The sequence below is a fragment of the Camponotus vicinus genome, unplaced genomic scaffold, assembly GCF_025532165.1.
Source record: "Camponotus vicinus isolate PSW18456_S1 unplaced genomic scaffold, iyCamVici1.0 SCAF_6, whole genome shotgun sequence".
Classification (NCBI taxonomy): Eukaryota; Metazoa; Arthropoda; class Insecta; order Hymenoptera; family Formicidae; genus Camponotus; species Camponotus vicinus.
Genome location: NW_028141978.1, coordinates 923,693 through 937,890, shown reverse-complemented (window position 1 = coordinate 937,890; position 14,198 = coordinate 923,693). Strand labels below are relative to the sequence as shown.

The 14,198-nt window shown below is 38.2% G+C and overlaps 2 protein-coding genes across 5 annotated transcripts; one reads left to right on the top strand and one right to left on the bottom strand.

Annotated features, from left to right (window-relative positions):
- Positions 1–8: 8 nt before the first annotated feature.
- On the top strand, positions 9–9,754 carry LOC145973941 (homeobox protein PKNOX2). 4 transcript variants are annotated; one of them, XM_083103639.1, is made up of 8 exons: positions 9–415; positions 2,305–2,408; positions 2,491–2,800; positions 3,414–3,614; positions 3,867–4,158; positions 4,385–4,519; positions 4,658–4,851; positions 4,948–9,754. In XM_083103639.1, exons 3-8 carry the CDS (start codon positions 2,492–2,494, stop codon positions 5,266–5,268), a joined length of 1,452 nt encoding a protein of 483 aa, XP_082959765.1. In that variant the 5' UTR covers positions 9–415; positions 2,305–2,408; position 2,491; the 3' UTR covers positions 5,269–9,754. The 4 variants fall into 4 exon arrangements, with proteins under 4 accessions (XP_082959765.1, XP_082959763.1, XP_082959766.1 ...); XM_083103637.1 differs by having other exon boundaries at positions 2,305–2,800; XM_083103638.1 differs by lacking the exon at positions 9–415 and adding an exon at positions 1,048–1,455 and having other exon boundaries at positions 2,305–2,800.
- A 792-nt stretch (positions 9,755–10,546) lies between these two features.
- Positions 10,547–13,950, bottom strand: Nct (Nicastrin). The gene is made up of 8 exons (XM_083103635.1): positions 13,502–13,950; positions 13,323–13,421; positions 12,883–13,220; positions 12,407–12,794; positions 11,913–12,312; positions 11,374–11,825; positions 11,114–11,306; positions 10,547–11,044 (listed from the first exon to the last, which is right to left on the bottom strand). The coding sequence occupies exons 1-8, from the start codon at positions 13,560–13,562 to the stop codon at positions 11,026–11,028; spliced, it is 1,950 nt and encodes a 649-aa protein (XP_082959761.1). The 5' UTR covers positions 13,563–13,950; the 3' UTR covers positions 10,547–11,025.
- Positions 13,951–14,198: the final 248 nt, after the last annotated feature.

The following is a 14,198-nucleotide window of genomic DNA, read 5'->3' as shown; positions in this document are numbered from 1 at the left end:
GAATCGGTGACGTCACAAAAGACGAGACGGTGGAAGGAGGCGGACGGGGTGGACGGTCGCGCGGTTGAAAAATGTCCGGTTACTCGGATTTATCGTGTACGTGAACGTCGAGAGTGAGCGTGGTAAACAGCGCGGGGCTTCCGCGAACGAGACCGGCGTGCGAAGTCGACCGGCGAGTCGACCCCAGGCACGGGACGCGGGCCTCTCCTCGTCCCCGGGCACGTGTAGCGCGTAGAGGAGACGTTCCGAGCGAGAGTCGACGGTTCGATATCGTATCGCATCGCATCGTCGCGTAAAGTCAAACGCGCTAAAGTGAAACAAGGTGAGGCGAAGGCGGACGCGCGCGCGCGAACGAGCGAGCTTATCGCGCCGAGAGGGTCGGCGATCAGCGGTGGAGCCCTCGCGACCTGTCACGGTAAGATAAGTACCGCGGTATTTACCGATCCCGTTGGACGAATCCCGAGAGTCGTCGGCGAGTCGCTCTCGTTTCGCCCGCGAGGTTAGGTTCGCCCCCTCGTCGTTCATTCTCGGCGAGAGTCTCTCCTACCCCCTTTACGCGTGCGGCCAAGTGAACGCCCATTTTTTTCGAGGGGATCTTCGAACGCGTGCACGCGAACCTTCTCGCCCCCTCGTCCTCCGGGGATCTCGTCGCGGATCAGGCTGCGGATGGCACGTTGTCGGGAAGACACCCGAGAATTTGCTCGGCGAAGATTATACCTAGTTTTATGCCCGAGAGAAATTTATCGTTAAAAGATAGCGTCTTCCTCGCGGGAGGTTGTCGCGTCGCTGACGTACGATGTTTGTATCGAAATCGTGGACTCTTGCCCCCCGGGTCTCTCGGACAACGAAAAAGGAGAGACTCGACGCGCGGTGACAAATTTTCGTGTCCAAATTTCCAAGGAAGCGTGCGTACATAAACACGAATGTATACATATGTACACGTCCAAGGTATCGCTCCGGATTTAATCGGCCTTCGTGTCGCTCGACATTTTTGTACGAAAAACGCGGTCTAGTTTCCGAGCGATTTTGTTTACTAAATACAGATCGACATAGATGGAATATTTCGAGACGAACTACGGTCAGCTGACGGCTCTTTAGACTAGACGCTTTTTATGCTCATTGATTACGTCTAAATGTGACTTGAACGACAAACATCGTTCAAGCTCTTCTCGACAAGAGAGAGAGAGAGAGGGATTATCCTTATTAGTTATCGAACGAGAAATGACAAGTTGGGAAGAGAGGCAGGCGAGGCGAGGCGAGGAGAGAAGAGGAGAGGAGAGGAGAGAAGAGGAGAGAAGAGGAGAGGAGGTCTCTGCTTCCGCGAGTGTAGCATCCGTAGGGCGTGTGTTTTAACTATACGACTCTTTTTCGCCCGCTTGTGCGCGGGTCGTCGAGTTGCGTAGATCGCGCGCAACTCGACGGAGGAGAGGTTAGGCCTCAGTCGATGATGGACAGGTAGTAAACACGGTGCCGGGCCTCCTGCCCTGCCGCCTCTCCTCCGCCGATCTCTGCCGAGCGACAATAGACACGTGCTCCGCGTCAATCGTCCTTGCGTGAATCGAAACCGCGTAATAGAAGCTGGTTTTATTTTTTTCTTTTTTTTTTCTTTCTTTTTTTTTTGATAAGCTCACGATAAGATTGAAGCGCGCTCCAAAGTCCTCTCGATTCTCTCGAGAATGACGAGGCGAGTAACGATCTCTCTCTCTCTCTCTCGAGAAATATTCTTGTAAGATTTTTTTTCATTTTTTTTTTCATCGAATTTTCGAATATTTTATTATATTTTTCATTTATATGATATTTTCATCGGGGAAAATATACTTTGCTTTGGTCACGGGAAAAATGCCGAGGCGATTTTCCGAAAATTTAGTCCTGTTTTTTCCGGGAGACTTGATTTATTCGCGTCGAAAGAGAGATATGTCGTCCGAAATCGATGGAGGCCCCTAACGCCGATGGCGCCGATGCTGTCTAATGATGACATTTAAATGCGGTGCCGCATCGTTCGATTGTTCGCGCGGCGCGGCAGGAGGGGTATTTTTTTCTCTTCCTTTACCTTTTTTTTCATCGATCTTTGTCTTTTTCGCTCTGTCTCTCTCTCTCCCTTTCATTTTCCTTCTTCGTTTCTCAATCACGCGTCAAAGCTTCGTATCGCAAAAAAACGTCTGTAAAACGATTAAATAATAGATTAATAAATAATAAAATAATATGATAGTAAATAATAAAATAACCCAATAATAAATAATAAAATAATAATACGATAAAAAAAGAAAACTCGATATTTATATCGCGATTATCTTCTTTTCTCAGCTTGAGCATCGTCTCGGATTAAACGGGCTTGACACGAGTTTAAATAAAGTCGAGTCGGCGGAAATCTGGGAACGAGAATGAAGATTGCCAAGGGGGAATGATAGGTAAGAGCACGCTTAAAAGGAGAGACGACGACAAGATCGATGTCGATTAGAAGAGTGACGAATCCGCGAAAACGTGCGACAGGATGCAAGAGGGTAACACCGCCGTTGCGCTAGCGATGGTGACTCCCGGATACGATCAGGACCCTGCGAGTGGGGTCGCCGACTATACGACTCATCAAGATCAGGCCCAGTTCGAGGCCGACAAGAGGGCCGTGTACAAGCATCCGCTCTTCCCGCTGCTGGCGTTACTCTTCGAAAGATGCGAACAGGCGACCCAGAGCTCGGACAACTCCACGTCCGAAAGCTTCAACATGGATATACAGGCTTTCGTCCAGCACCAAGAAAGAGACCGAAAGCCCTTCCTGATCAATGACCCCGAGATTGACGGTTTGGTAAGACTGGAAATGCTTTTCCCTGCTCCTTAATCTCTCTACACAGAAAAAAAGGACATTCTTGTTTTGAAAATATATTTAATTTCAACATGGAAATCTTGAAATGAGATTATATTGCGTTAATTAAAGAAAAATATAATTGCTTGCTTGGATGAAGTCATTTTTATATAATTCAATCGAGAAAAACATATTCTTATGATTTAAGATTTAATTTTCTTGAATGGAAAGGAAACAATGTTGGATAGAAGATAACATTTTTAAATCAAAGATTATAATTTTCTTAAAGTAGAATTAAATAATTATATATTCTTGAGGTGACAATTACAATATTAAAATAAGACTATAATATTGTTAAAATTTAAAATTATTAAATTCTTCTAGGAAGATTATAAATTGTTGCGTATACGAAACAATGAACGCGTTAGTTAAGTATATAAGTTTTGATTTGATACTTACTTTTTTTTCTGTGTAGATTCTCGTATTCAATACGCATTTATAGTAGAATTGAGATCGCGATATCGCGACTCGAAGAACAGATGAGGCGTGGGCGAAAAGACGATCGGCATCGATTAATGAAAATCGGAACTCTCGTTCCTTCCTTCGAACATTGCAGATGATCAAGGCGATACAGGTGCTGCGCATCCACCTCCTGGAATTGGAGAAGGTGCAGGAGCTGTGCAAGGACTTCTGCAACAGGTACATTACATGCCTGAAGGGCAAGATGCAGAGCGAGAACCTGCTACGCAGCGATTACAGCCACCATGGGCACGATATGGGTCCGTCGAGTGGCAGCAATGGCAGCAGCCCGTTGCAGGTTAGACGTTTGTCCGATATACGCCCCCCGGTCTGTCTACTCCCCTTACCAACGTAGATATCCTTATAGTCGAAGGGATGTACGCGCGGGAATGGCAATGGAAAATTATGATATTCGCCTCTCGGCGAGTTTGCCAATTTTATTACACAAACATTACGATTTTATACCACGCCACGAGCGTACATCTCTTGAGATGATTACAGAATTCCCATCCCTGCTCTCTGACGGCTAGTTGAGACATATATTTGCCAGGTGCTGTCATCTACAGGCAATGATGTTGAGTCGGGAGCTAACGGATTCAGAGTGAGCCGAGGGGACTCCGGACTGGCGGACAACGACGGCGCGAATCCGCGAGAAGAGAGCGATAATCACGATAATCAACCGGTCCGATCGTCGTCTTCCGCCATCCAGCGCAACTCGGGCAAATCCGCTAGCCAAGACCGTGACGATCCACTCTCACCGTCCGCGGTGCACGGAAGCACGCCTCTCTCGCAGATCGGGGCGCACGGATGCGCCCCGGTTAACGATATGTATCTCGGCCAAGGTGAGTCCAATCCGCCAGAAGCTTGTCCACCGCTCGTTCATCGCCAATCGACTATAATAACTGCTCTGGCCAAAGCAAGGTCGGCCGAATCGCGATATGCTCTCTTTCTCTTTCTCCTCTTCTCTTCTCTCCTCTCCTCTCCTCTCCTTTTCTCTCTTTTCTTTTTCTGGGATAAGTAGACAACTTGTATCTCTTTTATAGCAAATCTGGTTAAAATTTATTATAGATGACAGTAACGAGTATCTACGAACTATCTCCAACAGAGTATATTTGGAAGAGGCTGGATACTGGGGCCTAATTGCGTTGCGAGAACGGGAAAACGCGGAATACGCGGATGTCGCTAATGACGAAAAGTATTTTGGTTAGGATTATAACGTGTTTCTCTTATTTATATACATGCGCGCGCGAAAAAAAAGTTAGTCCCAATCTGTATCAAATTGTTGTATTATATTATCACGCTGTAAATTACGAGTATATCAAACACGTCGGTCGTGGTTAGACATTACTGTTGCAGGCTCGCCTTCTCCGGCGGCGAGCGAGGACGAGGAGGAAGGTGCCAGCAACGTGGCCTCGAATCACGCTGGGAATCATAGAAGTAATCACAGTAGCGCTAGAAAGGGACGTCAGAAGCGTGGTGTTTTGCCTAAACATGCTACTAGTATTATGCGAACGTGGCTCTTTCAGCACTTAGTAGTGAGTACCCGATAATTTACCATTGTGTGCAGAACAGTCGTACAATCTCGGCGCATTCAATTACATTCTTACGACACACGCATATTTATTTCGCAGCATCCTTACCCAACCGAAGATGAAAAGCGTCAAATCGCCAGCCAGACGAATTTAACGTTGCTACAAGTGAATAACTGGTTTATCAATGCTCGTCGGCGGATTTTGCAACCCATGCTAGACGGCGCGGGCGCAGATGCGGCATCGCGCGCTGGCAAACGTCATAAAGTTTCGAAACACGCTGCACAACAACAAGCGACTCAACAACAACAAACAGGCTGGCAGTCCGAAGACTCGGCAAGTGATTCGGGTTCTAGCGATGGTGAGGGAGGTGCCGCTAGATCGAAAGACGGAAACGATAGCGATGAAGATGATCTTCACTGACCTCTGTCGATCACCGAAACGTCAACCTCTTTACGGTACCTTCAAATCCAGTTGCTCATTACAGTATTAAGGTATTCGGGTATAGATATCGCTTTAACTGTCAAATACGTAATTAATCTTGCGAAAGTTAAGAATACGTGGGTAGAGGTTATCACGCTCTCTGATCATTTGCCACTGACTATTCGTTATCTACCCAAGCTATTAGCTTTTCTTTTATGACTTGGTTCATAAACGATTACATTTTTAATCTCGGTTCATATTGTGGTGAGAATATTAACTTCATCATGTATAATATGAGAGACGAGGACTGAGATTGAATAGGTACTACAAAGAGCAGCTTATACTTAAATACATCTAATTTAAAGGAAAATATACGTTTGCATTAAACTACAAGAAATGTTATTTATTTTTTGATGAAATTTTCGAGCGAATAAGCACGAATAATAAAGATAAATCTGAGCTTTCTTTTGAATCAAATTCTTTTATTAATTTAGTTATTTTCTCTTATAACGTACGTCCCCCAGTGATAATATTATTTATGACATTTATAAAAAGTGTAATTAAAAAAATATGTATTGGTTAAATGTAATCATATTAACGATTCATAGACAAGAACTTGTGGAACAAAGATTTTGCTTGGTGATTCATCTTTTTTTTTATATACATTTTCACACATATACTATTGATGAATTATATCATATGTAAAAATCTTTTTTTGTATATTTTAACATAATACATTAATTGTATCAATAATTATCGTCAGTTTTTCATCACACACACACACTCACACACACACACACATGCGTACATACAACTTTATTAGGAGTAATAAAACGAAGCAGACAAAATCAAATTTTTATCTTCTGTTAGCTTCATCAACAATATTATTACGTTATTATTAATATTGTTACAATTAATACTTCTTCCATTATTCTACTACTATTACTACTACTACTACTGCTGCTATTACTATACTATTGCTATTATTACTATACTGCTATTATTAGTAATAGTATTACTACTACTATTGCTATTCCTTCCATTATTGCTATTACTACTATTACTATACTATGTGACTTTTACTATTATTACTATTACTACTAACACTATCGCGCTTCCGCTACCACTAATGCTACTGCTATTACTGTTATTGCCAATACTCGTACTGCTCCTACTACAATAATTGCCATTTTTGCGTTGCAACAAAATATCCGATATTCGCATATATTTTCCTTTTGCAATTATAATTTGTGTAAGCTTTTTAAAAGACAGAAATTTATTAATCTGCTTTATAATTTATATAATGAAAAATATACGCGATCGATAAAACAGTGAATCGTTGATAAATAATTATACAAATCATTTGATTAAATGCATCACATTTAAGAGGATAAAAGAATATTTACTTAATTTTCAAATTAGATGGAAACATAGTTCATAGTAATGTAATTATTCAATATTAATTGTATTTTTCGTGCCATTAAAGAGCGTGGTAACTTCCGCGTTTAGTCTTTGTTCAGCTCTGCAGTGTCGTGGCATAGCAAAGCGCTGTCCCTCCATGATAATAATAATAATAATAATAATAATAATAATAATAATAATAATAATAATAATAATAATATAATACAAATAAAATATAACTAATAATGATAATAATTATTACGCTATTGATAATGATAATAATTATAACTATAATTATAAAATAATGATAATAATAATAGTAATAACAATAAAAACAGCAACACAACACACAACGCAATGATGATATATAATACTACATTAAATATATGACAATTATATATTTTTAAAATCTAAGTGTCGTCCCTGAGCGCGCGTATATTGCACGTTACATGATACTATTGTACATATTACATGCGGAACTGTTGTGTGAAATAGAGAGAAAGAGAGAAAGATGAAACAAAGAACAAATATTACCGAGTATGTAAAAGAGAAGTTAATACTTTTCTTGTTACTAAAAAAAAAATTGGATATATCCGACGACATACATTTACGCCATCTTTTTTTTAGAATAATATTAATGTTTATATACACTAGCTGTCTACATGTGATCATTACGTTTTACCGTCAACGGCAGAAATTCTTCTTCCTTCACGTATTGTATTTTAATGCTCGTTTATTTCGAGCTTCCTTTCTTCGAGTTCAGCAACTTTTGATATCGAACTCCCAAACACTATGGCTGTTCTCTGATATATATATTCGTATGTACATACTTCCCGATACACATATACAAGCATGTACATTTATGCTTTCCCGATCTATCATTTTCACGCGATCCGTCCATCGAGATTTTTACATAAGTGGTTCAAGCCATTTTATCTTGTTAGTTTTCGGGACGTAAAATAACGTAACGAAAATTAACTGTTCCAAGTCGACACAGTTCCAGTTAGAAATATGTAATTATCTTCCTCTTAATGTGAACATTAATACAGATCGCGAAGAATTTCTCGTTTTGGCTTAACTCACCTCAGCTCTGCCAATACATTGTCACCGTCGTTTTCCTCACTCGGGTTAGTCCTTGATAAGCGAAACGACACTAGTCACTCGATCATACGAGGAAAATGTATCATATGCCGCAGCCTGTGCAGTGGTAAAGTGTACGGTTGCCTTAAGCCTATAGCCAAATATTATTTCTCTCCTGTACCCGCGTTATTCTCCTCTTACATATTGAGTCTCCCGATGTACATAGCCAATTGACAGAGTGCTTCCATTTATAGTAGCTCGCGACTTGCCCGAAATCGAGAGCGAACTCTGTAGTTTTTATCGTTATTTTTTTAGCATATCGATTTTTCGCAACACAAACTTTGCTTCAATCGCTTCGATGGATTATAATGTCATAATCGTGCGATGTACTTGAAAATATACGCGGTACAACTCGAGTAAAACGATATTATCAATTGCAGACAGCTGACAGTATAGCTCCGTGTGTACGATATAGTTACGACATCAGTCCGCTTAAAAGTAATAAATAATCGGTCGCAATACGATAAAGTTTAAAACTGTGGGGAAAAAATATTCAATTTTCTTTCGATTTTGAAAAAAAAAAAGAGAATTCGCTCGAGGGAGAAACGCGAAGAATCTCAAAGGGATCTGCGTACCATGCTCAACCGGACTGTTTGTAATAAGCAATAATATACGCGATCCAATGCAAAATGAAGATGGAAGAGAAATGATTCTCCTAGCAAATATTATTGCTTTAACAAAACCGCCGCCTCTCTCTCGTCGTACGGGACTATACTGTATCCGAGAGATAAATAAAATTTCTAAGATAACGTTATAGATTAAGAGGTAGGTTGTAAGGCTGAACCACGTATACGTATGTGCTGCGGCACCAGACGACTGTGATAATTCGGTGGGCGGTGCCCAGCCTCCTACTTCATCCTTGTATACTAAAAAAAAAATAAGTAGAAATGAAGAAAGAGCGTAAACAATTTTACCGAGGAGAGGTTGAACGTATGTCGGGACGTGCGTTGTAGAAATGACTTTTCATCCATATGCACGAAAAATCGCGGAACGCGTGGCATTTAAAATATGCGTTATCGGCATATTTTCATTTTAAATACTTTTCGTTTCTTTGTTTTTATGCGGATGTTCCGTATATATATATATATATAAAAATACTATTACAACGCGCGTGCATATGGATACTTTATACGGTAGGAAACGTAAACACTTTTGCCGCATTAAAACGTCGGTGCGAAAATTATCTATCGAAAACTAGATTAAAGAAAAAAAGGGAGGACACATAAAGGTAGGAATGGGCACGCAAAATAATAGCTTATTAAACCGTGTTTATTAAATAGTTAGCAAATTGTGATGATCGACGCGAACCTTTCATCGAAATTTATGAACGAATCTTTGTGAAATTACATGTGCAATTAACATCCTGCAAATAGCACGTCACTTGTTATTAAAATATTTGTATGCGCATAATATAAATTATGTAATGACACATGGATTTCATAATTATATATATCTTCGTGTATTGTAAAACTCGAACCTTCACATTTTTAATTCCTTGAAACTCTATATTCTGAATCTTTTTCTACGTTTGTCTAACAGTACGAAACGAAAATGTCATTTGAATCGTGCACACGTTTTCATTCTATGTATGTGTCTGAAATGTAAGACTGCATCTTAAAATAAGATCCAGAAGATCAATAAAGCAAATATTCAGTTTATAGATATGAAGCCTATTAAGAATCAAAAAAGAAAGAGAAAGATTACGATTAAGAAAGAAGATTATGTATACTTTTCAAAATCTTTGATTTAATCGTTTCCAAGAACGACATGGCCCATTTCTAACTTTGTCCAAGTTTCAAGTCGTAAATGAGAAACATCTTATACACTTACATGTATACTAAAAAAAGGAAAAGCATAGATATATAAATTAAATACTTCTTTCCCATGTACATCAAAGCCCTGTTAAATAAGTTGTTTATCGATAATAAACGCCATCACGCTTGCATTATTTCCTTTTTATTCTTACCGCAACATGTATATAAGATACTTTTTATTAATATTATTGATATATTTCTACATGTTTCCATTCCATTAATAAAGAATTTTAATAAAGAGTTGTATATATAAAGTGAAAGTTATTAAAAATATGACAACTCGGAACAAATTAATATTCGTTTCAAATAAAAAGAATATGTATTTTTTGTTATCTTAAAACATTAAATCTAAATCTAAACTTGGTGAAAAAAGAGAAAGATAAATATATATACATCATACGACTTAATATTCCAATTTTTTTTACATGAATAACAAATTTATGTTGTTATTAAGAATAGATTTATGCTGGTATCATTGCCAAGACTTGTAATCTCTCACAGAAGCAAAAAATCATGTGAATATTCTCTTTACGAAGTACATGGAAATAAATTAATTTTTTCTTACATCATTATTTGCATGCGCGCATGTATTCGAAAATATAAATTTTTGTAAAATATATCAAAGAAACTCTCTTTTCATCGTGAATCGTAAATTAATAAATAATATTGAATCTTTATTTTGTCAAACTCTACTTTTGCTGGAAATGTAAGAAATATATGGAGTGAAATTTGTATATTTATTAATGTAAGATAACAAAAAAAGTTTGTTCGTTATTTTATCAATTCATATTGTTGAATATGATTGATGAAAAAACATTATTTTGATATATTTCGCTAAAACACAATTTTATATAATTTTTCGCTTTTTACATTATAATTCAATATGGCTGATGAGGAAATAGGAGTTTTTAAAATGATCAGTGTAGTGATTTAATAAATATTTATATGTATATATATACAAATACACAAAGCTGTCGAATATATCGAGCCTTGTATCTCGACTTTGTTTTCTCTTTACATGTCTCTTTCTCATATATATATAATTTTGTAATTTAAATGCATTTAATTTACAATATGGATGGAACCATATCATACATAAAAAAAGAGAATTGCAGAGAGAAGGAAAGATATGTCTGGTTACTTACATTTTGGGAATATTAAGGACACATCAATTGATAATCTTTCCTTCGATTGAACGCAATACACATATGAAACGATGATGATGATAAAAATAATCATAATGATAATGAGATGACAGTGTAACATATTTGTAAATAATTGAATTAGAAAATAATCGTCCGAGGGCGTACCACACATAAGATTAAAGGCTAGTTATTGGAACATCAGGATCTTGACGATAATTATCTAACCTGGTCATTGATATGTGGTCCGCGGCGTATTCCTAGCAATCAACGGTTCTCCTGAAGCAGAATGTCGTCAGTGTTATATGATCTATTTAATCCTTAAATCTATTTAAATATAATATTAACCTTGAATTAAATAAAACATCAGCTCGATTATTGATAAACCACACTAATACAAACGAGATACCGGCGATTAAGCTACCCAAAATCATACTAAAGCGTTCTGTCGCTGCTGATGGTTTTAGAAACATTCTAACGCTTAACGTTTGCCATATAGATTCTGTCCAAGTCGAATAGACTCCCGACTTCATGTCATATCCTACAACAGAAAATACATCAAGAAAGTTCGTCAATGGATATGTCCATTGCGAGTATCAGTAACCTACCATCGATGATAAACGCAGGACTTACAGCTGCGCTATAATTGACGGTCGAATTTATACATAATCCTGAAAAATTGGCTCCACCCATCCAAGCGAGACGATTCTCGTGGCACATTGTTTCATTCATCTCGAAGAGTTTCTCGCCAGTTAGAAAAGCCAAAAGCTGGCCTGTTAAACTTGTCGCGGGATTGGGCGCTCTATGCACACCGACGTATAACGGCAGGACTTGATTAATCAATTTAACATTGGGCGCCGAAGATGCACGAAACAGAGTACATTTGGCACTCTCTAAGTAGCAAGATAGCATTTCCGAGATAAGATCTTTTATATCGGATAACGATAGATAAACAGGCTGCGGATCCTGCTCACCGGATCCCGTCACCATCCGGTAAAGTTCATTAGCGACCTGAAGAGCAATTTTCGCTAAATCTGATGCAAGCGCGCTAGTATCGTTTCTAAAACATGATACATGATGAAAATTCAATAATACAAAGCAAATGAACTATGCTAGATATAATTTCAAACAGGAGTTATACTAATACCTATTAAAACCGAGACTCTCCGCATCATCCAAGATACCGTTATAATATTGATTTTTAAACTGGAGTCCGTGATTGCTTATAACAACGGTCGTTAGATTTGATTTTGCTTCTAGGAAACTTTGTACGGATGTAGGTGGAACACTACCATGTAGAACACTATTGTTCGGCACTTTCAATGCATTCTGTAAATGATTTATTATATCATCTTCACCATTGCTGTGAAGAAATATTTCTCCTCTGCCCAATTGACCAAACTCAATCACACTCTTGATGTCATCGATGTTTAAATTGATCCCACCGAGAGCATTAAAATTGTTGTGCTTCAAATCATAAACCATACGACTAGAGCCTATATAATCAAATGCCTCTCCATTCAGCAATGAAAATACCACGTTTGTTTCTAGATATAACAGGAATGAATATATACATATATTGTATGTGTCTATCGCAATCAGATTCTTTTTAAAAATTTCATAGGGAAGATCGATACATACTATCAACAGTGGCGTTTAAATGATTCAAGTAATACGCAGTAGCAAGCAATGTCACAAGTCCTGTCACAACATTACCCGCACCAGGTGATATACCATCGAATAATGATGATGCGTCTAATCGTGCCGTCACCATGATTATCGAATTACTATCCTCATTGAGAGGCGCTAAAGGCCAATGTATATTTCTGTCTCCGAGTGGATCGCAAAATTGTGTCGGATTAAAATTTAAGTTGAAATCGGTACGTTTTATACACGATTCCGAATTAACAGCAGCATACATGAATGATTTCATTTCTATCGCGCAAAGAGATCTCTGATACTGTGTCTCAAGATCGTGAGCGTTATGCGTCTGAAAACAAGACTTTATGGCCTCCAAAACAGTTTGATTCTGAAAAGAACACAATGCTTTTAATATTAAACAAGTCTTATACATATATGAAACTTGTATAGCAAATTTTATTAGATATGAATCTAACCTCTGTATAAAACATGGGAAATGACCAGTCTTCCATGAGTAATGCAGATCCAAAAGGATTCCATGGTTTCATCTTGTTACATTTTTTATAACCAGAATATTGGTTCGGACACGTGTCTTCAGGTGAATAACTTGATGGACGTTCACGACTAATATTTCTCGTTAATAGCACTCCATTTATGTTATTTGTATTTCGAAGTCTTACGAGTGTATTTCTAGTAAACATATCAAATGGAAGGACTACAGTGTATGGACCAGCAGTGGCGTTTCTTTCTATCCAAGTAATATCGCCATCCCTCTCGATTAGATGCACGACACCTACACTTCCCGATCTACTGGCTGTAAATACATGAAATATTGTAATTGTCAAAAATTGGCATAAAATAGCCTGCAAAGATGCAGATTATCGAAAAAGATTAAGAAGATGAAATCGATTCTTACAAGAGCATCCAAATTGATGCGTGCCATTGTGTCTTCGGAAACAAGCAGCTACACCTTCTAAAGGCATGTAAATCATATCCTTTATTCTCTCGGTGGCCACTGTAAAATTGATTCCTAATTAGTGATTATTTTTAATAATGTCCGGACTAAATCTGTTATGTACGAAACATGAATTTTACCTGAATTTACGATAATAAGTACTAAGATATACTTCCATATTTCCATCGTCAATTTTGCCATTATTGTCTATTCGAGGTTTGCGAATGGTTATAATTTTCAAATATTATCTGCTGCCCTTACGATACATTTCGAATACAGAAAACAGAAGCGATTTTAATAACAATACGTCGCGTGAGTCATGGTAAGATTCACATCGGTTGATGACAAGTTCGATTACAATTCGTTTGGTTAGAACTACTTGCGTTTTGCTTTTACGCTTGAGCAAGAAATCTTCACTCTTATTCTTGTCCGCTACAGGACAATAAAATCACGCTGTAACGAAAAATAATACGACTCGAGAATTTTGCAAAAAGTTCAAACAAATCGTAGACAAAAGAACTTTACGTCAAAACCATGGAAAACTGATTAAGCTTCTAGCACACGATGCGATTTTTCGGGAGTTTCTCGATTGACTACAGGCACTCGGCGAGTGGTACCCGATTGATCACGTCGCCAATTGGCTGATTTAAAATAGAACTCTCTGATTGGTCAATCGTTGCTGGTTACCCTAGGCACAGATCGATATAATTGGCTGTGGCCAATCGCAACGTGGTCAAACGGGACGCTCTCGCACTCAGCGATTGGTGTTTTGAGATTCTTCATTGAATCAACCAATCCTGTGTATAGTAGATTAGAAATACATACCTAGTTATTTAC

Coding starts and splice junctions, on each gene's coding strand:
- LOC145973941 (XM_083103639.1), top strand. CDS start 2,492: ATGCAAGAGGGTAACACCGCCGTTGCGCTAGCGATGGTGACTCCCGGA. Junction 3,615..3,866: donor ATGGCAGCAGCCCGTTGCAG/GTTAGACGTTTG, acceptor TATATTTGCCAG/GTGCTGTCATCTACAGGCAA. Junction 4,520..4,657: donor TAATGACGAAAAGTATTTTG/GTTAGGATTATA, acceptor GGTCGTGGTTAG/ACATTACTGTTGCAGGCTCG.
- Nct (XM_083103635.1), bottom strand. CDS start 13,562: ATGGCAAAATTGACGATGGAAATATGGAAGTATATCTTAGTACTTATT. Junction 13,221..13,322: donor GCATCAATTTGGATGCTCTT/GTAAGAATCGAT, acceptor ATGTATTTACAG/CCAGTAGATCGGGAAGTGTA. Junction 11,826..11,912: donor GAGAGTCTCGGTTTTAATAG/GTATTAGTATAA, acceptor ATCATGTTTTAG/AAACGATACTAGCGCGCTTG.